The sequence below is a fragment of the Strix uralensis genome, chromosome 5, assembly GCF_047716275.1.
Source record: "Strix uralensis isolate ZFMK-TIS-50842 chromosome 5, bStrUra1, whole genome shotgun sequence".
NCBI lineage: Eukaryota > Metazoa > Chordata > Aves > Strigiformes > Strigidae > Strix > Strix uralensis.
In genome coordinates, this window is record NC_133976.1 from 41,208,107 (window position 1) to 41,234,355 (window position 26,249).

At 39.8% G+C, this 26,249-nt stretch overlaps 1 protein-coding gene across 3 annotated transcripts; it reads right to left on the minus strand.

Annotated features, from left to right (window-relative positions):
- TSPAN8 (tetraspanin 8) lies at positions 1-26,249 on the minus strand. Of its 3 annotated transcripts, none has more exons than XM_074869383.1 (10): positions 26,222-26,249; positions 16,158-16,374; positions 15,477-15,662; positions 10,652-10,714; positions 7,839-7,967; positions 7,124-7,198; positions 6,909-7,016; positions 5,056-5,205; positions 2,896-2,979; positions 1-305 (listed from the first exon to the last, which is right to left on the minus strand). In XM_074869383.1, exons 3-10 carry the CDS (start codon positions 15,534-15,536, stop codon positions 252-254), a joined length of 723 nt encoding a protein of 240 aa, XP_074725484.1. In that variant the 5' UTR covers positions 15,537-15,662; positions 16,158-16,374; positions 26,222-26,249; the 3' UTR covers positions 1-251. The 3 variants fall into 3 exon arrangements, with proteins under 3 accessions (XP_074725484.1, XP_074725482.1, XP_074725483.1); XM_074869381.1 differs by having other exon boundaries at positions 15,477-15,665; XM_074869382.1 differs by lacking the exon at positions 26,222-26,249 and having other exon boundaries at positions 15,477-15,665; positions 16,158-16,770.

Genomic DNA, 26,249 nt, shown 5'->3' on the forward strand with positions numbered 1-26,249 from the left:
TAAACTCCTCAGAAACATAAACAAAGATGTTTATTTCAAATAAAAATTCACATTCACATCATTAAATCTTATGAAGTGTAAGGAGGTCATTTTGCAAATTGTGAAGCATCTGTGTGCACAAGGGCTGCCGTTTTCATCAGAACAGCTGCCTGGGACATGCATGTATTTATCTGAATGTGCCAAGCCAAATATCCTTCTATCTACAAAGGTTTTGATTTGGCTGGTGACATTGTTCTGACACTTCCACAGTTTCATTTTCTCTGGATCTGGCAGTAGAGGCTCATAGAAAACCCCAAACCGAGAATCTGGAAAACAAAGACATTTCTGGTATTACTTGGCAGTCCTGGAAATCCCAGGATACAACTGATACACAGTGGGAACATTTTGTTTGCAAATGTCTTGGATTTACATGCAGGCTAAATCTGCTATGCAGAAGATCTTTTCCAATGTAATTCTTAAAGAACATGACACTAGAATATAGCCATTTTAATGAAATCAGTATGTACCACAGGTAAGACTGCAGACATGATGGAAAACTTTCATTTGTTTAAAAGATGGATTGCCTCTGGGGATGGGGAACTCTGTAACTCTGGGGGTTTAAAATGCAGTTGTTAGCTGCAATGGAGCAGGAAATACTGAGAAGTTCAAGAAGTTTGGACAAAAATTCAGTCTTTTATTTTCTAAGTTGGAAGAACTTTCTGATTTCATTGCATGTTCTAAGGGTTGTTTCCCTTTGAAATCTCCCTTCTTTTCCACTCTCACTCTCTTTTATGTATATATATGTGTAAAGGCATACATATGTATATGTATACAGGCCTACATCTATACACATGCCTCACTGTTTTGAGTGGCAAATGATCATGCAACAAATATTTTATTTTCAGCAGTAATAGATTTGGGATTGAAACACTGAGTCCACTACAGAAGCTGTTGCTTGAAATATAAAATTCAGTAGGGTGATCTTCTGTAGTGGAATTACTGGGTGAAATTCCACAACCTGTGACAGACAGCTGGCAAGATAAGAAGTTCAGAAAGCTTTCTTCTGGGTTTGAAATTAACCAGTCTGTGAAGGTGTTTCACAAAAGTGGAAAGTATCCAATTGACACTTATGAAACTATGAACACCAGGGTGCTTCATTTATTTAAGGAATAGACAGTAGTGAGGATACAGAACACAGGGGTACAGCTAAGAGAAGGGGATGAACTCGCAGCTGGCATAAGCTGACAGGATGTCCCTGGCATACCATACCCGCATTGTCACTTGTGCCCAAGTGAAACTAGGCCCTTCTTCTCAGTATCATTTCCATTAATAGGATAAGCTGAAACCATTAACAGACCACAAGTAACATAATGGAGGAGGCAGAGGCAGGAGCATTAGGGAAGAGCACTTTTCCTTGTCCACTTCTTTTTATCTGGGGTTTTCCAGAGCAGAGAGATGGTTAAGCATGTGGCCTTTGATTTGCAATTACTTGAGAAGTCAATATATTAATATCTTTGGAAAGGCTAAAAGTTTATCAAGTGTAAATTGTCAGTTGACAATTTGTACCAGCTGAGGCTCATATTGTTTATTCATGTTTTTTTCTAATCCTTTTTTCATTGGGAGAGACAGCCACCACAGAAAATGCCAACTGGAGAACAGGGAGGAATGATGGCCAATGAACTAAAGGTTACAGCTCATGTAACTGCAGTAACTAGAGCAAAGTGATTTGTAACTTACCTTTGGGATACAGATGCAATTTTACACTTCTATTATATTTTTAAAGGCCTTTTAATATTGGTGTATTATTACACCTATTTTCCCCCCCAAAGCCTACATATAGGCAAGAGACCTGACCCCCCACATAAAGCACCTTAAGTAACATGAAGCCTATGCCAAGTAAGAAGTTAGTGGCCTGTCCTCTCCCAGTGTTGCAGCTGCATAACTCTTCCCAGTGCTCCTTACTATTATTTTCCTGGAAATGTATTTTTGAGTTGGGGCTCTTGCCCACTCTTCTACCACGAGGAGAAATCCTCTGCCAATGATGTTAAGAAGTTTTCAGTTGGAATAACAAACTGAACTCTGCACAGCAATCTTCGTCATTTCTGCTTTTCCCTCAAATATCCATTGGCGGGGGGCAGGGGAGGAGGGAAACCACAGAGGAATAGTGGAAAGAAAGAAAATGACCAATGAAAGCAACATGATGAAATCCCCCGTTTCTTTGACATTTTCTCCTAATCAAAGCCTATCGTTCATCAAGTAGCTGACTGGATAACCTCACTGTTTTTCCTCCTCTCTTCAGAGAAAATTTTGCATGTTATTCTTCAGTGTATGATGAAGAAATTAAAATAAAGAGCTCACATACTCGGGTTTTTCTACACACAGGAACATATGGAGCAGCACAGGTGTGCACTCAGGCACATTTATGCACCATCTTGATGGCTAAGTTATGCCTCAGAACAACAATTTTGTACCACAATTTCTTCGTGATAAGAATATGCAGTTTAGGGGCTAAGTTTTCTTATGACTTTTTCCTCAAGCAAATAAAGGAAAGAGGAGGAAAAGACAGGCTGTTCTGCCTTCTGTCTTTCTCAGCCCGGGTATCCACACACCCCTCTGTCCACAGGGCTTACTGTCAAAGCACAGCCTGGCTCCAGGACTGTCAAATGTTTGCAGAAAAAGTCCCATGTGATACACTCATACAGGCAGCAGGGTGGTCTTATCCCACCTGAAGTTTGCAACTCGGCAGCCATATACTGTTTATATGAAATAACAGTAAGATTATAGCTAAGGTGAGAGGTGGTTTTCCCTTGTCTATTAATTGAGCAAGCCAGGTGTTTTAATCCCATTCCCAGTGTATTTCTAAGTAGAACAGATTGCTTGTCAGCTACTAAATATTTTAATAGTGTATACTGGTACCTCAATAACAGCCAGTCCAAAGGCGATCCCCATAATTATGAGCAGGTGGTCTTTAAGGTATTTGATAATCACATCTCCGCAAGGCTGAAAAATAAGACAAAATTATTAATTATAGGTAAGCAATATTATCCTAAAGAGATTAGGAATGCATCCTCTAAAATAACTCCTCTCACACTCTCTCTCTTCCTCTTTCTCTCTGTGTTAAAGAAAGGCTATTTGAATTTACTCTGGCTTGTTTCTAACAAACATAAAGCTATACGTACGTTGTGCTCTGAGAAAGATATCTGGTCTTCCCAAAGACGAAGATGAATTTAGTAGCTGACCATAAAAGGGTGCCATTTCAGATGAAGACATATAGCTGTAATGCGTAATGTTTGCATGATTTTCAGGTGACAAGGAAAGAAGCATTTATTCTTACTTTCACTTGATAATCATTTGCTGCTAGGAAACAGCCAATGCAGCCATGACCAAATCTGAAACAGAACTTCAGTTTCGCATTAATCTGATCTTTGGATTTGAAACTTCAAAGCTTATTATTAGAATTGGGCTCAATTAACAGTATCTGGATATAAAACCTAGTTTAAAAATTAATTTTGACAAATGTTTTGTGGTCTTGGGCTGGGGCTGGGAGGAAGAGAGTGATCATATATGAAGTTCTATGCAGAGCTACTCTCCCTTTTAATAAACCCATACATCTGGTCTTATAATGACTACATCTTCTCCAGGCATTGACAATAGTCCTTTTGCAAACTGTGGAGAAAGCCAAGTATGGCTTAAATCCATCAAAACTACAGTAGTGTTCCAAACACTACAACTGCCTTCCTCCCCAAAATAGTTATATTTCACCATATTTCCTCCTTCACAATAAACACATGGGTCTTCTCCTTCTAGTCCTTCTAAACAGACTCTCATTTAAGCTGACTCAGAACTGCACTGAATTTCAAATCTTTTTTCCTGGATCATAAGAGTTGAATGTCTTTACTAGCATCTAACACCACCATGAAATCTATGTGTTCATGTGAGTGATATCTTGCACCTGCAGTAATTTCACTGATGGCTTCTCATGTGTCCTTTGAGGGTTTGCCTGAGGCCAAAAAGACATTAAAATGTGGCCAAAACAGCCTCTTTGTATACATCTTATTTCCAGATTGGGTTCTGGCATCCTCTACTTAACCAGACTGTTCCCTTGCTTTAAAACAGTATTTGCTTCTGTGGGACTACACAGGGAGGAAATTAGTGTTCAGGCAGGACCTGGCTAAGGAGCTGTGTATTTAGAAAAGTATACAACCAGGGTGGACATTTGCTAAAATCTGCTTTGTGCTAGGTGCAGATTGGCAAACTTTGTACCACCAGCATTCTAAAAATGCAACTATTTTGTGCTAGTTTTCCACTTCTTTTTCATATTTTTCTTTGTATGCATAGACTCCAAATTTCCATATGAGTCAGATAAACCTTGAAATTAATTGAGATCTCTGCTGCCCACCTACCAATTTTTGAGTATGCTTTCTTGTTGCCTGTCATCAAACATTTTTGCCTTATTATTATATTAACTGCCACATACATTTCAAAATGCTGTAGCTGTAGAAAATCAAACTTTGAGTATGCTGCCATGAAGCCTACAACATGTAAGGTTTCTTTCCAGCAGATCCTGCAAATGAGTGTGGGTTTTTTTATTAAAGGACTATGAAACCCCAAAAGTATTACATTTAATGTGTTCATTTTTCAATATCCCTTATCCCTTTGAAAGCCTCTGAGTCAACATGTCTACCACCAGAAGGAGCCTGGGTGGGAACGTAACCTCCTGAGGGAGAAATGAGAACCAAAGGGTGGCTGATGCGCTGCTCTGACCCAGAGGCATACCCTGACCCCAAAGCCATAGTAGTTTTCACCCACAGTAACCATACAGACTGCTGAGGTCCTAAGGGTACTACACTGCACAGCTAAAATAGAAGCATCCCAGGAAGAGGAAGCAGCAGCATATTTCAGGTATGCACAGTAATTTCATAACAGATGGCACAGGTGCAATTCTGGCTAACGAAGAGAAGGTAAAACTTCGCCTTTTTGGAAAGATACAGAACTGCTGACTATGCCAGTCACCAAAGACACCTTGGGTTAAAACCTCTTTTTGGAAAGAAGAGTGGAACATTATATCTTTCTTACCGTTTTATAAATGAGTCTGCCTTCAAAGGAGGTGCAGAGGTCTGCTGATGGGTTTTCTACGTCACACTCACAGATTTTATTGCTACCAAGAGGAGTATTAAAGTTTTTTCCCCAGTCTGCAGGTCCTTTCAGCAAACCACAGCACTGGTACTGCAAGAAAGGAGGAAATGGTGAGATGAGAAAAAAGTGGTGATTTGCAGTTCAAGAAGAGTAGGCAAGGGAGTTGAGGGGAACAACGAAGGAGAAATTTCCTTTCATCTTTTCCCATGTGGAAGTTGTCCCAAATTGGTATGTCTCAAACACCCTTTACAATTCCATACCAGTTATAAGAATGTAAGTGCACAAATTTAAAAATGAAAAAAAAAAGAAAAAAAGAAAAAAAGACAAGATTTTCAGTATATGCTCAAAAAACATTAACATACTGTAAAGCTAGTAACTGTCAGTATCAGAATGGAACTGGAACATGGAGCAATGCTGGGTATAGTATTTTTGAGAATCAAGTCTTCTTTCTGCAGATTATACTTTCAGAAGGTAAGTAATAGCTGCAGTAACATCCACATTTCACATCTTGAAAAGCCAGGCTGAAAATGTAAAATTCAGGCACATAAAACTCTGAAATCTAGAAAAATAACCATCTTGAATGATGGTTAGCCCTTTAATTAGAAATGGACTGAGGAGGCTAGGGCTCCATTTGGGGTTTGTGAAACCTAAACCAGGTGCAGTTTCACTTCATGTTCCACTTTACTCAAGCCACTAAAGCTCAGGGGTGCAGACTTGGGTTTGAGGTCCTCCCCCTTTTAAAAAACAGCTGGAAATGTTCACATAATTTTGTATAAAAGCAAAGGCCGTGGGACATAATAAAGCAATCCTGGTCTATTTAAGAATTAATACAGTAATTACGGGATTTTTCATTTTGCTCACCCTTCAATCATCTCTCCAGGGAGCTGCTTATTATATCAGAAGAAATAAGCTGGCTCAGAAGCAGAGGACAGGGCTGAAGTGGAATGGGGAAGGAGAAATGGAAGTAATATAAGCCACCCAAATATTGTTTCTTGCTTCCTTTTCCTTCACACCAGCAGCCTTTAAAGATACAGGAATTCTTTAAGCCTACCCATCAAAGTCATCACCAATTAGGGATAAAAAAAAAAAATTAACAGCAGGCACTCTGTCAATGTATAGACACAGGTACAAGTGGGAGGGGCATCAATGATATCAGTAAGATTCAGTTATGTCAGTGAGATTCAAGGGTCTTCTCTGTGTGATAGCCAGGCGCAAGCCGGCTCTAAGTGTCCACCTTCTGGGGTCCTGCAGGTGGGGGAAGCCAGGATAGGTATAAGAACAATGAAAACAAACCTTCCTTTTATCATATTTTCTTCCCCTTCTCACACGACATTGAATGACTTCATAGCAATAGGATATTCCAGATGAAATACACTCCTGAAGTTTTCCTTATCTCTGGGGTAGTATTACCTTAAGAGTACTGGATAGTTCTTAATTGCAATACAGTGAAGGAGCAATGTCCCTTCAAAAGGGAAAGCTGTAACAAAGAAGCAGGCAGCCTTCTCATGAAAGAGCTTAGCTAACTCTCAGTCTCACTTGCATGTTTTGTGTCCTTGCTCCATTGCTTTTGTAAACACTATTGCACAAAGAAATCATCACAGGGAGCCCATGTCATAGCAAGAGAGCAGAAAGTCCTTGTGTAGTGCTTTAACTTGCATTTAAGTCAGACCCTTCCCCACCTCCAGGGAATGAAATTCAAATCTATGGCAGAGTAGCCACAAAATGAAGCACAGACAAATGCTAGAGATGGAACAGATAGCAACAGCCCCTGCCCTTTGTTACATTTTAATTACCATTCTCTCAAACTTCTGGAACTTCTCTTGAAACACTTTAGATTCTTCTGTAGAGCTTTGCAATGAATTCACACTCTTCAGGAGAGTCTTGTTAAGGGATGTTTCAATCTGCAAGTCCAAATATTTTATTAGTTTTCAGGGTAGATTTTATTAGTTTTCAGGGTAGAAACAGAACTCTGAGAAGACATCAGTGAGAACGCAGAATAATACTGTACCTGAGATCTGTACACTGCTCCTAAAATACCTCCTGTGACCTGAAGGATCAGGATCAGAAGCAGTCCAATAAAAAACTAGAAAGAAAAAAAAAGGTGGAGAAAACTATAGTACTTTTGACCAAGATGATATAATTTCTTCTAAGTGAATGTTAAGATTTCATGTGCTTGAATAACCATGTAGGTAGAATGAACTGAAGTTCCAGTCAGAGGTGCTCCAGTTATTCCTTCTTTGGTGATGAGAAAAAGGGGTGCTTGAGACAGGGTGTGCTCAGCTGGTGATCAAAATAAGGTGCACACCAGAGCAGTGGCATGATGGGCAGTGTGTAGGTGAGAAGTGTTGGGCAGGAGAACAGAGAGGACATTCTAGGATGACCAGTAAAGGGAACAACTGGGAATTTATTAAATCAAATGGGGTAGGTAGTGGGGGAGGACTGGTGGAGGGAACCTTGGCAATGGTTGGATGGAAAAAAAGCTAGTGACATGCTCAGGGCTCTCTGGACCCTGTCTTCTTGTTGATGAGACCACCCATCATTTTTTCTGCACTAGAATTCAGAAGGGGCTCAAGAACAAGGTAAGCAATGAAAACAAGTGATCATAATCAAGCATTTAGTTAAACAAAAAGGCCCCCATCCTCATTTGATACCATTTGCAAAGACCTTATCCATCAAATGTAGCTGTGGCCTCTTAAAGGTAGCCAAATGTTTCTCTTTCCTACCAACAGCAGCATGCACCGGCTCTCCTTTATGGCACCACAGCACCCCAGAAACCCAAGGACCATAATGATGGAACCCACGGCTATCAGCATATCAACCCCTGCAAACAGTCTGCTGTCTATCTCCAGCTCCTGAAAAGAGAAGGGAAAAAAATCTTTCAGCTACAAGAAGCTCCTCCTAAAAACATCTGTATCCCCCAAAACAAGAGAATTACTTCATAACTGATAAATATACTGATTAGCAACCACGGAGAAATTCTGATCCATAAACAAACCTCTAATGGCCCCTTCTTAAACGTTTTGTTGGGGAGCTCAGTAGAGCCTGGCTTTTCACAGTCTTTGTCTCTGCACAAGAAGAAAGTCAACTTTGCAGAGTAAATAAAGAGCTCTTGTCTTTAAAGTGGCTTTCAGTTAGTTTTCAGTTGATGAATCTTTGCTTTTTACTGGAAGTAGCAAAACTGATTATCTCAAAATCTCTCCTACATTAACCAAATGTTAAAGAAACAAAACCTCTGTTTGTCATTAGAAGGCCAGAAGCATAGTCTTTGGCTGTTCCTGAGAGAACACTTCTCAGAGCGATGCTGGATATATTAGAGAAATATTTTCCAATCCAAAGATGTATTTTCCAATGCAGCTTTCGTATTCTCTTTTTTAGGCATGATCTCTAATATTACCCTCAGAGATGAGGACTGTATTTTGATGTGTGGGACATTCAACTAAACAATTCATATACCTCAATATCATTAAATATAAAATTATTCAGTTCCCACAGGACTGACTAAGGCCAAAGGCCAAAATAGAGAAAAAATGTTCAAAGAATATTTTCCAGTGTGGCTGGTGCCAAGATTAGCAAAAATATCTGGAAGTTGTCACATTTATCTTCTGATGGAAATTGCAAAGGTATATAGACAAGTATAATTTGAAGAATGTGTTGTTCTTTCCCCTTCCAAGTTGGACTAAACCTCTTGTTATTTATTCTTAGAAAGCTCTATTCATCTACAGCCAAATCCTTATGGTCTGTTCAATTATTACTCAGGCAAAACATACATTGGTTTTGAATGGGAACTTTGCCTGCCTAGAGGCAAAAATGTAAGAAAATGCTTTCAATTTTGGTCCCTACTCTTAATTCACAGTTTTTGGGGAGTACTAAGTGTCACTTCAAGAAACCAGTTTGGGACACACTTACGTATGCTTTTCTGAATAAGAAATCTCAAAAAACCAAGAAAGGGTAAGAGTGGTTATGGTTTTCCAAGCCCCACTGTACCATCTGAGCCATCATACTAGAGATGGTCAACTAGAAAGTAATGGCAATGATTTCTTGTGAAATGTTGACTGAGGAGGGAAAGTTGTCATTCTTCCTCTTCCACAGCAGAGAATAGCAGAGCTCTCCACCATAACCTGATTTACTCCATGGCACAACATCATCATGAACTGAGTTCTCTTGCATCCACCCTCCACCAGACATGAGACACCTGGGACTGGCTAAGGGAAACAGTATCATCAGCCAAATGGCAGGAAATATATAAAGCTATCTTCTTATCTCCACCATCTTTTTGTTTCCAGATGGGAAAATACTGACTTAAAAATTATTGTTCCTAACTGACGGACGGCGGTAGAACAGCAGAGAAGTGATTTGAAGGTTTGCAACTTGATCTATACTAAAGGCTCAGTCTGAAAGCTGAAAAAAATGCTTCCATGTCACACCTGTCCATTTTTTAATTTCTATGGTCAGAAAGCCTCTTTGGAAATAGAAGTATGCAATTAAATTTTCAAATTAATTTACATTTCTATGGCCCAAATTCACAAGAAGAAATATACTGCTCAAACCTTAGATTGCTCTTCCTGATAATATAACAAAGCACCAACATATGAGGATAGCACAGTGCCTTTCAGAGAAGGATCTACGAGCTGTGAAATCAGCTTCACTCAAGGATGGCTGAAAACATGCTGCAAGTCAGAGGCCAGTGCCACTGGGACCAAAAGGTTGCCAGGGCCCACAGGGCCAAAGGGCCTTTGCACCAACAGGACCAACCTCTGCTGCACGTCTGCAAGATCAAGGGCTCCTCAAAATTGTATTTTCCCTAGCTTTGCAGAAAAGGAAAGTCATAAAGCCTGAAGTAATTTAATAATCCAGATAAAATCCACAAGGGGAACTCAAGGACTTTCTTCTTCCCTCCAGGAGGGCTGTTAGGACATTTTAATCCTAAATAAAGATTTTTGGGTCTCTTAAAACTCGTTCTTTATAAATATGAGGGGGAAAGGAAGGATAAGGTGTTTTTAAGGAGCCACTGAAAATAGAAGGGAAAAATCCTTGCTCCCTTTCAAAGTTGCAGTTACTGGGGAAATAACGATTGTATTACTGATGATAGTGAGAAAGGCAAAAAATATTCCCTACAAACATACAGAAGTAACCCTAGGAATACGTACGACTATACTATTCTAATAGGGAAAGACATTGAGAAGTCTAGGAGCTGCATGGCTTCTCATTATTCTCTCTAACACTGAAATCAGGAACAAAATCATCATTGGTTTTCATTAGAGGGGAGAGAGGCACGTTTTCCAACAGAAATCAGGTTGCATCTGCAAGAACCTAAAAGACACTTCCTGTAGTCACGTCTGTGCTTATGTCAATCACTTTATTTGACTACCTGCACCACCTTTTTTAATCTTAAACATCATAAAAATGCATTAATCTTTACCCACACAAACCACATCAACAAAAACATAACACATTTGTGGAAATGAAGATGGAGAATTAAAGTGCATGCAGTGGCTTCCACATTTTACATGGTTCTGGTATGATTGCGTATATTTACCTGCTGGGCATTTTTGCTAACACGTATCCATATGGAGACTCCCAAAATAACAGAACCACACACCTGCAGGAGAAAATAAAGAATATTTAGAAAGATCAGCAATTTTAGATCAACTTTCAGCATCCAAATTGCACCAGATGCTGGCCAAAATTCTGAAATCATTTGTTTGGCAAAGTGAAAGAAACATGAATTGCTGGAGCGTAGAATATTGATTCATATCCAGGAAACTTCATAAGGGTAGTTAAATCTTCAGTTATGCACCAAATCCCTGATGTTTCTACCTCAGAGGACTCTGCATTTCCTTGATGATTTATACATGTGGTTGGGAAGCACACAGAAATTCTGTCAGATGCGAGAGGAATATAAATTGCTATTGTATGTATATAACATGACTCTAAAGAACATTGTTTCTTGTATAATGGAAACACATGAGATTTGATAAGGCATCTTTGCATAAATGTTGTTTCTAGAATTATTCAGGATACATATTTAGAGACATATTCTCTATGGTTAAACTATCTGGAAAAGTTCAAAGAAAGTCTTTCTACTGTTTCTATTGCAACAATATCTGGCCATCAACAATCCTTAGAATATTCCTCCTATAAAATACCTATAGTTATTATTTCCATTAAATTTTTACAGAAAACAACCATACTCAGTCATGTACATCTGAAAGTTAGACTGGGATTACTTGCTTTAAGATGTCAAAGTGAGGGCAGACACGTTCAGGGAATCACTAGTTGTGCTCCTGTTTCATTGATCTTTGAGGTACCATTCCACCATGCACCAGTCACTTTATTCCTAACCTTGTCCATGAAGATTCTTATACAGAATTTCTCTTTATTAAATGTTGGAGTTAGATAGATAATTAAGAGGCTAATCAGGTGTAAGGATTGTGCCTACTGAGATGACTAGTAGGAAAGAGAGATCACTGAGGACCAGAATAGAGAGATTCAGAACTATCTTCCTCTATGTCATTAATACTCAAGACATAAATGGCCCTGAAATGTGGTTATGAGCTTCCCATGAAGACTGGGACTATTCGTAACCTTTTAAAATTAAAAGAGCTATTTTTACATGTTTTAGATAATTTTTCTTTAAAAATATTTTCCCCACAAAAGGTTTCATATAATATTCAGCATCAAAGACCATAACGACTTTAGCAGATTATTTAATATGGAACAGAGCCAGCACTCAGACATGAGTACCACACTTTTTCCTGCTCTAAGTAAAGCTCCTATAAGTACATTTTAAACGTGAAAAGGAAAGTTGTACAATTGATGACAGCTATATCATGTTATCAAATTTAACTAGAAGTCCCCACTGAAATCTTCTGAATCCCACTGAATCTGCTTAGAAACTGATGATATCATATGACTTTATATCTGGGTCTTGTTCAGCAGCACTATGTGAGCCATGTGGCTATGCACCAGACAACATGGGCTTGCTAAAGTGAAAATTTCCACTGAAGCAGCTATTGCTACAAATCCAATCAGAATTTGGCCCACTGCCTTATTTGTTACATAGGACCTCCCATAAAAATACAGCACAGTAGTAGAAGTAACTATAGCTGAATGTACAGGAACTTACCAATCAGATGGGAATGCTACAATATTTACTTTCTCTATTCAAAAAAGCAAAATAATTTATAAAACAAAAATTTTAGTAAGGTGTATATATTTTAGTTATAAAAATAGAGTTGGTTTAGGCTGATAAAAATATGCTCCATTTCAGTAAAATCTTAATGTTTTGTTTCTGTTTATTTTCATAATATACAAAGTGTACAAGAACACACAAAGAAAAGTTTTGAAATAACAAATCAAAATGGTCTGTTCCCAAAGAGTCTAAGCCAAACATTTCAAGTTTGCTGGAATACTCCATTCTAATTATTAAGTTTTCTTAAAATAAAGTTTCCACTAAATAAATTTTCATTTCAGGAAATTTCATTTTTAATGGACTGGTATTTTCCAATTGAATAAAAAGAGCTTCTTTGAAAAGGTCCTCACCCATTTTCCCAAAACTAGATGGCTGTCATAGTTTTGCTTCAACCCTTGACCAAGAATCAGTGACCTCATCGCAGTCTTACAAACTGACCAGAAGCAGGACTGTGGTCCTTCAAATTCAATAGGTCCTTCTTGAGCCCTTCAGTCTTGGTGTGATGAAGAAATATAGCCTAGTTAAATTAGTATCACCTCAGATGAGCCTGCTGTGACTCTGGACCAGCAGTATATCAAGACTCCGTACTTCTCAGACATGGGAATACCAAGCCTATGGGGAATTCCCTTCACTGGCACACACTTATGAAGCAATCATTTTAAGGGTATCAAGAGGAGCTTTCTATAAGGTTGCTTCTGTTCAGGAAAACATTTGACTGGAATACTTCCTCAAGATACCTGAAATTAACAGTGCTAGGAAGGTCCTACAGAGAATGCGGTCTATGGCTCAGCATACCTGCTAAGTTTGTGTTGCTACTTCCAGGGATCAAGATGTTCAGATGTAAGGTATGGTGAAGGGCCACTTCGTTTGTAGACGGGACTGCAAGTCTGGTATCAACAACTGATAAAAGATTGCTCTGTCACTAATCAGGTTGCCTCAAACTAGGATCAGACATCGGTATTTAGTGCAAAAAATGGTAATTCTACAGTTTTGTATGATGTGGAGTAGCAGAAGCTGACAGAATGAGGGCATTAGGTGAAACTGAATATCCTGCAAACTCTGAAGAAGGGAAGGAGGAAAAATCTGACCTACATGTCAGGTTTAATGCACAAAACTGACTTAAGGATTAACTTAAGGACTATTAAAAGCTCCATATAGGCACTCAGGTCCAAAGTATAGGCCTTTAAACCCGCATGCTCAGCTTTCTTTCACCGAACTGGGAGGATAAAAAACTCTACGGACACGCTGGAGCCCATCATGGGGCTCATGGGGCTGTAGATTCCCACGAGGCACATGTCATGTAGTGAAGCCAGAGCTACTTTGCAGAGCTAGCTTAGACTATTCCAGGGTTTACATACTTAGTGCTATAAGCTGCTTAGAAAAAGGCATCAGAAGGCTGAAAAGCCCACTCCTGAGTCCCCTAACAGGGGGGCTCTCTCCCCAGAGAGATTGCAAAGGGCTTAAAATGAAAGGACACCAGGTAAATATGCAGCCGTTGCTCTTATTTAGTTAAGGTTGAAGTCAACTTCATTTCCCACTATTTTAAACCAAGTTTAATTTTCCACTTGCCAACTGCCTTGTGCACCAGAGAGAACAGCTGTGGGACCAGTGGCTGTAAAGACATCACTGTTCCCTGTACTTTACTACAGTAATTTCATGATTTCCAGGAATTAGAGACAGGAAAGTGAATCAAAGAACTCAGCTTCATTATACTCTGTTGGCTCCGTGTTTCACCATGTTTGTTCTTCCCTATCTTGGTAGTGCTAAATCCCTTTCTTTAAAATAAGTACCTACAGCTGCATTCCTGTCCTCCTCTGTCCCATTCAGGCAGTCACATGCACAGCAAATGCTCTCAGCATATTCTTCCCCAGAATAGAGTATGGATTTTCCTACCTTTGGCATAAAGATAGGTTTGGGAAGTTTGTTTCATGCCTGATTATTTCCTGAGCTTTCAAGACTCCCCCAGGATGGTATCCTGTGGTTTTTGCTAGGAAACCCATGCTGTCATTGGAGGCTTAGGCATGGGGCATTATTCACATGTTCGTTCCAGAAGTAGTCTGCAGCTTTTCTAATGCTAGTCTGAGATGTTTGCCTATGTTTTAGCTTACAGTAAATACAGATGAATGTGAACAGGAAAAACTTCCTAGGCTCAGGAATTCCAAGTCAGAAACTTACGGACTCTTTAAAGTATCATTGCAGAAAAACTTCAACACAGATGTCAAATATGTTCAATTTGCCTTGATGGAAGTGGAGGAAGAAGACCGTCACTGGCCTGCTAGGAATTTCTTGGTGAGGTCCAGAAGTGATCAAAGAATTTTGCTAATTCTTCTCATTTTGGCTAGCCACAAATTTTCCAGGGCTACTGTTTGTGGTCCCTTTTGAATGGTATCACCTTTTCACTTAAAAAAATCCCTTGAGGCAAAGCCCATAATGTGGCTAGTAGTTCTGCTTCTGGTTTCAGTGAACCTCCAGTGAACCTGACGAGTCTCTGTTGGGAAAGCTGACATGTTGAACCATGAGACAAATGTTCTTTAACTCAAACCTTTACAGAGCTTCCAGGACTTGAAATTCTTGCAAACCAGCTGATATGTGATGAATAGACAAACACAGTTCAAACCACACCCAGAAACCTGTCTGCTGCCCTGTGCTGTATCTGCTAGTACTGCCAGCCCATACTACTTTACATTTACTGTCCACCATCAGAAACTAATTATGACACTGAATGTAAAGCAAAGAACCACAAAGAAGGATATGAAAACCATTTATCAATTAGGAGGCTAAAAATACAAGTGAATTTTCTGTATCTTCTGTTGCAACTACATTTTCAGGATTATGCCGTTTGGATGCAAACAGCAGACAATAAAAGCAAGAGAACGATGCATTATGGAGAGTTATTATCTTCTGACTGAAATGAGTGATGTCCCCTGCTCAATACAGGCAGGAAGACAGATTCATGGCTGGTCTACCTTTGAATGTGGAGGGAAAGCTATTTTGAAGGAAAAAAACAAAGGGAAGGGCAAAAGTTAAACATACTCTCCCCTCTCTGATTTAGAATCATACTCTGGTTCCACTTATGCTTTATTTTCTTTACAATTCCTTCAACTACAGCGTTCAGATAATGTTGAACACATTCCATGCATCACTAGTAACAATTTAAACACCAACTTACCCAAAATAAGAAATTGAAGATGAACATGGAGTACTTCATGCAGCCACTTACACCCGCCATTTTCAACAAGCTGAGAGAAAAATGAGCACTGCAGAAGAAGCTTTCCTAAGAGTTTGACCTTGATATAAAAGTTGTTCCTGCGTCTTCAGAAAACCTCTCAAACCACGTCAAATACACCGTGCTCCGCTACTGAAAGTAAAAATTGTGACCAAGGCATCGACAATTATTTAAATAGTACCTATACCACAGGTAAATATTAACCAGAGCATTGGGGAAGCACTACCAGGTGTTATCATTGAGTCTCCAGACTCTTATTGCGTCTTTGTGATTTGTACTTTTCTACAGTCCTGTTAGTCCTGTCCTACACCTCGAAAGTAAATAGATAATGCAGCAAAAGTCATAGTTTCAAGAGAAAGGGAAGCAAGCATAAAAATATTTTACAGACCTGCTTTTAAGAGGTGGAAATGATTACATTTCTTAATGCTTTTAAGTTACAGGGTTTACTCATTTATTGCCCACTGATCATTGCCAACAGTCATTAAGTTGTGTTCACCCTCCCACTCCAGAAGTTCAACTGGCATAAAGGGATGGGTCTGTGTTACCCAACTGAGGAAGGGTAAAGAATCTGCCGCCATTTTCTCCCTCTCGGTGTCTACCTCAGATCTTTTTTCTCTTCCTTACCAATTCAGGACCCCAGGAACCTGAGCACTGTTGTGCACAAAACGTTTCCAAAAGTGTTGTGAACCCCAGCACAGCAATCACAGTTCTGGCGTCAGATGCAGGATAACTCTCAGCAACAGGAGCTAGATTCGTCCCAGAAGACAAGGCAATAAACCTGTTTCGTTAGTATTGTTTTATGTCTTGTTTGTTTTCTTTTCTGCTCCTCAAACTAGGAAACCTGAGGGAAAAATAAAGGTATCATTGCTCTGGTTTTTCTATCAGCCCATTTTCTGGAGAAGCCCTGTATAGCAGTCCTTGGAAGGATGAGGGTCAGACACAGGTTCCCCTGAGTTTGTCATAGAAAAAAGAAGATTTTGCAGGTGAGCACAAAGGATTTAAATGTGAGAGATTAAGGACATGCTGGACTGAACTGATTTATGAAGCCCCCCTTGGCCCAAGCTCATTTTCCAGTCTTCACTGTCAGTTCCCATTCTTCAATTCTGATGTCTGTATTGAAAAAAAAAAATTGTGTTAGTATATAACACACCTGTAGATGGTGACAAAAAGATGTAACTTAGAGCACAGCTTTCGTAGGATTCACAAAGAAAAAAACATCTGCACTACGTTGAGAACAACTTCCTCTTGCTGCCCTCTAAACCAGCTTTTAATGAAGGTGTGATGTTCTGATCTTTCCATTCACTTTCACTAATTAGATTTAAACAGACACAGCCATTCCCATTTTTATGAGTGGCTCTACATCTGCCTTTGACTTTCTGAGCTCCTTTCTGGAGTAATGCTCTTTCCTAACTCTAGGATATCGGCTGTCTGACTAGCTTATTTCACAATATCCACCCTGAATCTGAGAATGTTCCTAAAAATAATTGCACTCATGAAATACAGATTTTGTAAGGATTGGGAGAAACAACTGTGTGGTATGGTTTAGATCTAAAGCACTCAACAAATAAGTAAGTTGAGAAATGTGGGTGTCTTTATGGAAGGATGCCATAACCACAAATGAATCATGAGAAAAGTTTAAAGGGCCATATAAAATTGTATGAAAAGGACCATGAAGGGTAATAAGAGAATCACAGATGACACAGGATTTGAAGAGATAAGTCTGCAATCAGACCACGCAATTGCAGTGAACTAAGTAGAGCACAGAAACAGTATTTTGTAACAAAAACTACACAGCTATAATGAGTAGATACTCATTAAAGAAGGCTTGAGCTGTAGCACTGTTACCTGTGAAAAGCTTAGCCCAGGCATTCAGTCAGAGATATCGGAGGGAAACTGTGCTAGGGCAGTAATAATATAGGAAACAAGTGTGGGCATTCATGCACTGGCCCTTCAAAAAAGGCCAGTGTGCAAGGACCTTTCACATGCAAGAGGTCTGTTCCCTCTTTGCCTCCCTGCTTTCCTTCACAGCGCTCTTGGGTTTGGGGCAGGTAGGGGTCTGCACCAGCAATGCCCCAGAGTGACTCCCGAAGTGGTAGGCAGTCCTGGGCTGCTGGAGGACCCCAGGGGGCAGAGAGCTCCAAAGCATCTCTGAACCCTTCCCCAGCCTCTATCCTCAGGAGGCGTAAGACCAGCACAGCTGAGTTTCTCATTCAGTCTAGGAAATTTAAACAGCTGAAGATAGATATGATATAGATCTGAAACCTGTTCTCATTAGAATTTTATTCTTGTGGCTGTGGATGTTGAAGAAATCTGCCAGAACTTCTGGGATTATCTTTTTAACTTTTTGGTTTTTTTAAATATGCCTATTGACCATTAACCACAAGCGAGTTCTGGTAAGATCTCAGTTCTTCCTAAACCCTGAAGATTCTATCTGCATTTTATATGTTTACTGATCTCTTCAGAAAAAGCAAAAATAGTCTTTCCTAGGACCTGATAGATTCTCCTTTTCTAAGATGGCAAATAGAAAATTATGTCAGAGTTAATTACATTTCCTAGTGGGTTTCCAACATGCTAAATATGGCTGCTGAATAGAAACTCAGTATCTGAATTTGCTACAATTCCTACATGTTTCATATCTATATTTAATGGTATCCAAAGTAAAAATATGTCATCTAAGATTAAAAGCAAACAAGAAGTTTCCATTAAGTGACAGATTTTCAGGTTAAATCTTCTGTATGATTTGATGATTTCTTATTTCCTCGCTACACAGTGCTTTTTTATATGTCTTGGAGAAGGGGAAAGCCACAATTATGGCACAGATTACATTTGCAGTTGTACCTACAAGTATGAAGGTCATGCAGATAATTGCAGAGGCTTATGAATTACAGCAATGGCATGAGAAATTTTGCCGCTGTTTGGCTGCATGTGAAACTGCTCCCATTACCCCTGCACTAACTAGATGATCAGCTATGCCTTGCCAATAATGAAGCCTGTGCCACAAACTGCTCAAAAGCTTCTCCCAGTAGGGAAGTTGTAAAACCTCACTTACTTACTGCTCCTCCTTACAGATTAGAAGAGGAGGATTATCAGTGCACAGCCTGGGTGCACTGCAGGGTGGGAGCCTCTGACACAGCACACACAGCTCCCCACTAAAACAAGGGAGCTATGATGACATGCTGACTTTTCCCACTATGTCACACAAGAAACTGGAGAGGGAGAGGCATATTTTGGCAGAAAAAGATGCCAAATGTAATGAACCTAGAGTAAAACATCTCCCCTTTGACACTTCCCAAGCAGCTACAGTTAGTTTTATAATGTTTTTATCTTCCTTCTCCTCCAAGTCTTTCCGTACTTTGAGTCTTTCACTTTCTTTTACAATCTCCATTTCCCCTTGTGAGGTGCCTCTCCATGGTCAGGCTGTGACCAAAGCCCCATGTCAGATGATTCACTGTATAGTCAGGCATATATTCAGGTCTGGACTTGAAAAACTGGTTTGTCTTGGGTAGCAGCAGCACTTTGAACCATGAGATGTGGATAGTGAATAATAAAAGTTTGTTTGCCATTGGAATTTCTGCTCAGTGTGGTGATAAATGCACAACAGAGAAGGCAGGTAAGAACTATATTCAGCATGGAGCTTGCAACCTCGAAGAGATGAGTAGATCTCTGGATCTGCTGAATCAGTAGGGACAGCCTATATAAGCTGTGCAGAGACAGATCTTGGGCTGTCACAGCACTCATCCTTCAGCCAAAGGGATACTTCACCTCTTGCAACCTCACCTGTTGCCCTAAGGTCTCTACTCAATACAAGTTTCTGCATTTCCTGATTAAACTCCTATCTAAACAGCAGTGAAAAGTATAAGAGCTTTTTCATGGTTTCACAATAAGTTGCTCACCCATGATGCCAGGTGGAACAAATGCTGTGTGCCATCAGCCTTGACAGCATTTTAGCACTCATCTCAATGGGGAATGCTGCTAAATAAGACATGTTTGCAGTCCAAACAGTAGGAAAAACACCTTCAAACCAGGGGGAAATGGGAGCATCTGCTTTTGTCCTTGAAGGTATTTGCAACACTGGGTCTGACTGAGGTTGCAGTGAGTCTACTACACCTCGTGTCTTGGGTTCAACCTCAGCAAATAGATCTTACTGCAATACCATAATAGCTAGCAATACCTCAATTTTAAAACTGAAGTATACTCCCATGTCTGACTCTTAGCAAAATACTACAGTGTCCTAACAGATCTTATTTACGGAGAATTATTTTGCATTGGAATATATGTGGCACTGACATGGCTGCTGAGTTTATACTCAGCTCCCAGAGTCAAACAGTTACAAGATTCCTTGCCCTCATTTTAAAATATCCTTTCACCTAGGCCTTGAGATAAAGGCTAAGAGTGGAATGCATGACAAAAGTATACCTGAAAACTCCAAAGGCTGAATAAAAAGTAGAAGAAAGAAGACAGCAGTATTGTATTTAATCACAAATCTTACACTATTTTCATGATTTTAGGTTGCTGGCTTGTGATCGACAATACTATAAGCGGATAAATTTTTTGCAAACTTCTATGCCTCACATGGCTTGGATAGATGTGATGGAGTTCAAGGCTGATCCTGCAATTGACCACATGAAAAAGAATGAGAGTATTTTCAACCAGTGTTAGGCAGGTATATGGCTGCCTGAGTCAGCTGTCTAGCATTCCTTCACAGCTTCTGCAGAGGAATGGGGGCTGCTAGGGAGTGACTTAGCTTATCCCAAAGTAGGCATGAAAACAGGTCAGGTGAACTGTGCCCTCAAACAGATTGTTTATTTCCACTGGCCAAAAAGTGAGCCCAGGAAACCCAAATTATATGACATGGATTCCCACCCAAGAGACTCCTCAGTGGGACATCATCTCTGTTTCACAGCAGACCCTTTCTGCTCTTACAGTACTGTAAAGGAAGAACATGTTTCCCTTTTAGGACCTCTTTACCCTAATAGAGTGATGAAAAAAGTGGAAAAAACAAAAATTAGGATCTGGCCTTAGTATTTAACACTGTGGGCACATCTGCACAGTTTTTGCCATGAGCTAGCTTTGCCCTGACCCAACCCAAAGCTGGGTAGCTGCCTTAGCATGGTGTGCAGCCCAAAGCAGCAAGCCCAGTCTCCCAGAGGCACCATTTCATTGCAGCTCAGCACTGCACTGACCCTAGCACCACCCCAATTCCACTTCAGAGCAAGATAGAATCCACACAGAAAACAGTCCAGTGCGGCCTCTCAGTGCCAAATACTGCTACTGACTTCTCTCCTTTCTTTTCCTCCCTCCTACTACACCCTGAACTGTTACAAGCATGAACAAAGTTGTGTCTCAGAGCAGGACCTGGAGCCTCTCAGTTTTCTGTGGGCTATATGAGTGAACTGGGCTCCCATTAGTGTCATACTGGGAACAGATTTCTTGCCTGTTGGGGCTTTTATTTTCATTTTGAAATAATAGGTGTCTGTGGTCATTAACAATGTAAAACCCTTCTTTCATGATGACTAAGTTCCTCTGCACTCTAGCCAATAAAAATGTAAACTCTTTATATAAAAGATACAGCCCAACAAATGAGTTGGTGAGCAACCCAGCTCAGAAGAGGCAGTGGCCTGACCATCAAAACAAATCTAGATGTCCCAGCCATGTCTATGCTCTCAGGAGCAGGCAAATCCTGCTGTGTCCCATGCAAGTCCCAGCTCCAGGCTGGGAAATGTATAGCTGGATTAACCTGGTGTTTTCCCCTCTACATGAGGCCTGAAGAAGGACAGCATGGATGTATAATACCCCTCATCCTAGAATAGGCACTCAGAGGGGGACTCCTGTGGCCCAGGTGAGTGTGTTGGCCATTAAGGTGTTCATCAGAGGTACATCATGCCCTCCTCACTCTGATCACACTTTTCAGGTTAGCACTGGAAATCTTGTCCCCAGGGAGCAAGTTTAAATGGGGATATGTCTCCACACAAGGTTCTTGTTCTGACAAAAGAGTTTCATCAGAAAATCCCCAGCCAGCTTTGTGCTGAAGTCCTATCCAGGCGCTCTGTGGCCTGCCGCCAGTATCACTCATATGTTCCTGCTTTAGCAAGGTCTAGTGTCTCAAACGCTCTCACTTCCCCTAAAGCAACAACTCTTCCACCAGAAAACAAACCTCGTGCAGCAGGTCTGCCTGTGATCTGCTCTCCCTCCCAAAGGATGCAGCCTCCTCTTCCCCATACACCATTGGTTTTCTTCTAAGCCTTTCATCTGAAAACTCTCTGAAATACATTTTTTTAAGCTTTCATTGATATTTGGCTCATATTAAAATAAAAGGAGTCCTTAAGTACAAATAAACTCACATACCTAATCCACATATTTCTCTTTTCACCTTCCCTGCTTCCCCAGACTTTTTCATTTACTGCTAGCTTTCTTGGCTGTTTTACATCCTTTTTGCTCATTTATGTACTTCATGAACTAAGCCGTTCTTTTATGTCAGGGCTTATGTCAGGGATTTCCTATTTCCCACTGCCTGGTCAAGATTCATTTAAACTACATGTCTCCAGGTTTAAAATATTTTGCTTGTTTCAAAATGAATTCATCGTGGATTAACATGCTAATCAGTGTCAGTAAGGGTTTCACTATCTAGCCTGTAAGTATATTATTAAACTTAACTTTGTTAAAGAACCCATACTGAATATGATTCTTGTAGGTTTGTATTATGTAGGCAGAACTCATGTATGGGAGCTGTTATTAACATAAGAGGTGGTATTTTTGACCCCTGACATTTTCAGCATATCTTGAACTGTCTATGCTGTAAAGTACAGATTGCTGTGAAGAAAGATGACTTAAAAATATAGAGAATTGCCTTTATTAATGAAGAATCAAAAGGCTTCAGATGTCTCTTTAGAATATCACCTTCTTTTTCAAGCAGGGGGGAACTGATCTGGGAGTGTTTCTCCTGGGAAAGGACATGCATATTTCATATTGAGGTCTAAACACTGGGAACTTGATTCTGATTTTGCTTATGCCTATGTAAACCAAAAGAAGTTTATAAGGCAAGTCACTGTCAGTACAGATTAGTAATTATATATCTAACCTTCCTCCCTGCCCTAATTTTTCCACGGGAAAAAGAATAAACCTGCCAGAAAAATGTGACACTTTCTGAATTTTCCCTGCTGCCCTCCAGCCATGGGTGGGAAGTGTCCCAAATGGTATGAGTCCCAGACAGGTATACAGTTATTTTGTGATCCAAAAATCAGATACTTATAGTTTGAAAAATGAGAACTAGGTTATTCTGTTCTCATTTTATAGACATCAGTTATGTAACTATAATTATATTATTCCCCATAAAAGATGCTTTCCTAATGCCTTATACGAAAACTCTACACAATATGCACAGGCAGGCAATATGGTCACCAGTTACGTTTAGAATTTATACATGGGAAGTACACAACATCTGTCATGAAATTTTGCTCAAAAAAATGCAGATTTGACATTTATTTTGACAAGTGTATTTCTTCTATTTCAGGATAATATGACACTCAATCCCCACTTCAACTGAGGCATACCTCTGTTTGGCAAAGTAAGTAAACACATACAAAAATTAAAAAGCAAATATAAGTAAGCAAGCTTTAGCTTTCAATGTTATTAATTCCTTAAGTCTCATCTGGAGTAAAACATCCACGTTCTGAAAGTCGAATGGGAGCTTCTTTATTTTTCTATGATTGCTGTAGACAAAGTGATGCTATCAAAATAACACTGCACAGCAAGTGAGCTGAGGCTTCACAACCCCCTGAAACTCAGAGATCCTCTGGGACTATTCTACCAGATGTGTATAGTTTTTTCACAATCCAGAGAGGAGTTTTGATCAACCCTCATCTGCTTACTGACCTTCACAATCCCACTGACATTAAACTTTGCTGCTCTGCAGCACTCTGTGGACACTAGGGTCTTTTCTGATTCAGATAGCTGTATTGCTTTTTCAGTTTAATCCCCTCACACACAAACCTTTCATTTCTGCCCCTGAGTGCTGTTTTCTACAAAGGTTGAGTATGAAAATTCTATCATTTGCAGACTATAAACATTTGCTGAAAAAGCTCGTATTTTCATTCCCACTCATCTTTGTCCCTCAAGTGCTATTCATTTAGCCCCTCTATACATAAAAAGGCTCTTTTCTTTCCAAATGTTTTTTCTGTAGCTGAAAGGACAGGAAGAGAACAGAAGAGTATTACTGAAAACTTTATAGTAACTACCAAATAGCAGAGTTAGCGACTTTACCTACTGGCAATGATCCAGATTTATAACTTGCACATGTGCAATTCACATTTGTACTAAAAACTAATTTCCTACTGAAGCCATTGAAGAAAGATGCCATAAAGAGTCCGGTCCTCAGAAAAGCTAAGAAGCCCATGCTGAGGGACTGCTGGCCTCCCAAGACTGTAATCAGAGAAGAGAGTGCTGAGCTGCTTTCAGAGGAATCCCAGTACCATCCAGCACTAAGCTCCAAATGTTAACCACTACTGTAAAAATAGTTCCCCTTTTTTCAGCTTTCACAAGTTTTCTGGGATTATCTCCCTCTGAACAAACATGCACATGGAGCTAGGATACTCTTGGCTGTTGCATAAAGATGATTCTGTTCAATGCTACAAGAAGTGTCCAAAACCCTCCTTTACCAAAATAGAAAGAAAGAAGACACATACTGGAACAAACCCTGGGCTTTTGTATCTACTGAAGTTCTTAGAGACCAGCTCAGGAGGCCATGATGTGCTTCCTCACTTGCTCTCTGATCCCCTTGACTCATTCTGTGTCAAACAGTACAATACCAGAAGAGATGAGCTTCTGAAGATGAGCCTCTGATTGCCACCATCCTTGAAGGATTTCAAAGTTCTGCACAGAATTTGTCTTAGATCTGACTGAAAATTTTAAAACCTCCTCTGCAGAGACAGGGAAGATAATCTTTATGGAACTACTCTGCCTCAGAGTATCTGCCTTGGGTGGATAGCTGGAATGGCAGAGGCCCCTGTTAACCTTACAGTTAAAGAACCAATGCAACAACTCAAGCCAAAATTAAGTTGCTATGAGAAATACTTGCCCCTGTGAATGTATTTGGTCAAGCCAAAGCCAAATCTTGAGCAACCATGTTTATAACCATGGCATGAGCCAGAGGAACTTAAAGGAAGTGTCAGCTAAAATCAATGCAAATGATGAAACTCTAGTTTTAATTTAAAATAGAATCTATATAATAGATAACATTTAAAACAGAGGTAGAAATGCCAAAAGGAAGAAGAGTGAAAACTTCATGGCTAAAAGTGAAACAGGATCGTTTTCATGTCATGCCTCCTTTGAGCACCACTGCACTTCTTAACTTAAAATAATAAAAGACACTTTTCCATTAAGCTGTAGGCTCCCCATCAGCATATGGTTAGGCTTTGTGTCTTCTCTTTGCTAAACCATTTACTATCTCAAAGTGAAAAATTTCTTCCTTTGTCATGTCCGTAGATGAGATTAACAAGCACACACACTTTATACACTTCATTAATCCTTGTGATGATTCATGCGCGTGGGGGTCATACTTTAATCCAAGTCAGCCCTCTAAAAATACTTGACCTCCAGATGGCTGTGCTGACTGCTGTAGCTAAGAGCAGAGTTTGGACACATTGTCTTTCTTTTCATAGCACCATAGTACAGATATATTAAATATATTCAAACTATCCTTATAAGAGACATGCTTAACAGTGTGCTGACTATACACAAAAAAGGTCATTTGGGCAAGGATTTTGATTAGTCTGAGATTAAGTTCTAAGTTTGGCACCATTGCACTTTGCTCTTGAAGGAGTCTTTGGTTACTAAAAATAAGGCATAACCACAGTGCTGCAAACAATAAACTGCTTGTCACAAGATGTCATACACAGTGGGAGCATCCTCCAGGGTGCACACTGCTGGTTGCACAGGACTATGCTCCAGGGTGCCTGAGATCTCTGGAAGGGGTACCAGTGAAACACTACAACCAAACAGGAATGTTGCAAGAGAAGAATAACCACGAATCTAATCATTATTTAGTTATGCTTGGGTTCAGCTCCATACTTGGTTTTTAAGGCTCATAGAACTTTATGAGGAGTTAAATTTATTCCCAGATCTGAATGTCTTCCTCTCCTCTCCTTTCTCCCCATCACATAGAAATCAGACCTCTGTTTGCATCTGAGCACTGCTATTTTGGTTTATTTAGTCTTACCACTGCACTACTCCAAATTTACTCTATGACAGCCACCCAGAATTCCCTGCCATGAGGGTATTTCTTTTCCAGACTTTATAAATAAGATTCCTTTCACTTAATTGCAGCCACTTAAAAGGTAAGTCTGTATTTTAAGATAGTTTTCTAACCTGACAGAGATCCATCCCAAGTATATAAACCAGGTGAGATGGCTTGTTGTCAACAAGTATTTATCTCTATTTTCTGACAATAGAGACAATTCAAAGTATTAGCTCAGAATATGTGCCAGATTTAGGAAGCTAATATCAAAGGAAATAGATATTACCCTAAGAGCTTTCTATCTGTGCACTGCACACAGCGTACCATAAAACAAAGTCTGCTGGCTTTACCTGGAGATAAAATATATAGCTATTTTCCAGCCTGTTGGGTTACTTAGAAAATATTTACTCATCCCAGGAACTCTGTTAATCAAATGCATAAAGGATCAGACTCTTACCTGGTGTAAATGGGAATAACTTCACTGA

What these genes read in the sequence shown, in the direction of transcription:
- TSPAN8 (XM_074869383.1), bottom strand. Translation starts at nt 15,536, where the DNA reads ATGGCGGGTGTAAGTGGCTGCATGAAGTACTCCATGTTCATCTTCAAT. An exon ending in TCTTCAATTTCTTATTTTGG is followed by an intron (nt 10,715 to 15,476) that starts GTAAGTTGGTGT and finishes TTTCTCCTGCAG; the next exon opens with GTGTGTGGTTCTGTTATTTT. An exon ending in GAGCAGTGTACAGATCTCAG is followed by an intron (nt 7,017 to 7,123) that starts GTACAGTATTAT and finishes TTGGACTTGCAG; the next exon opens with ATTGAAACATCCCTTAACAA.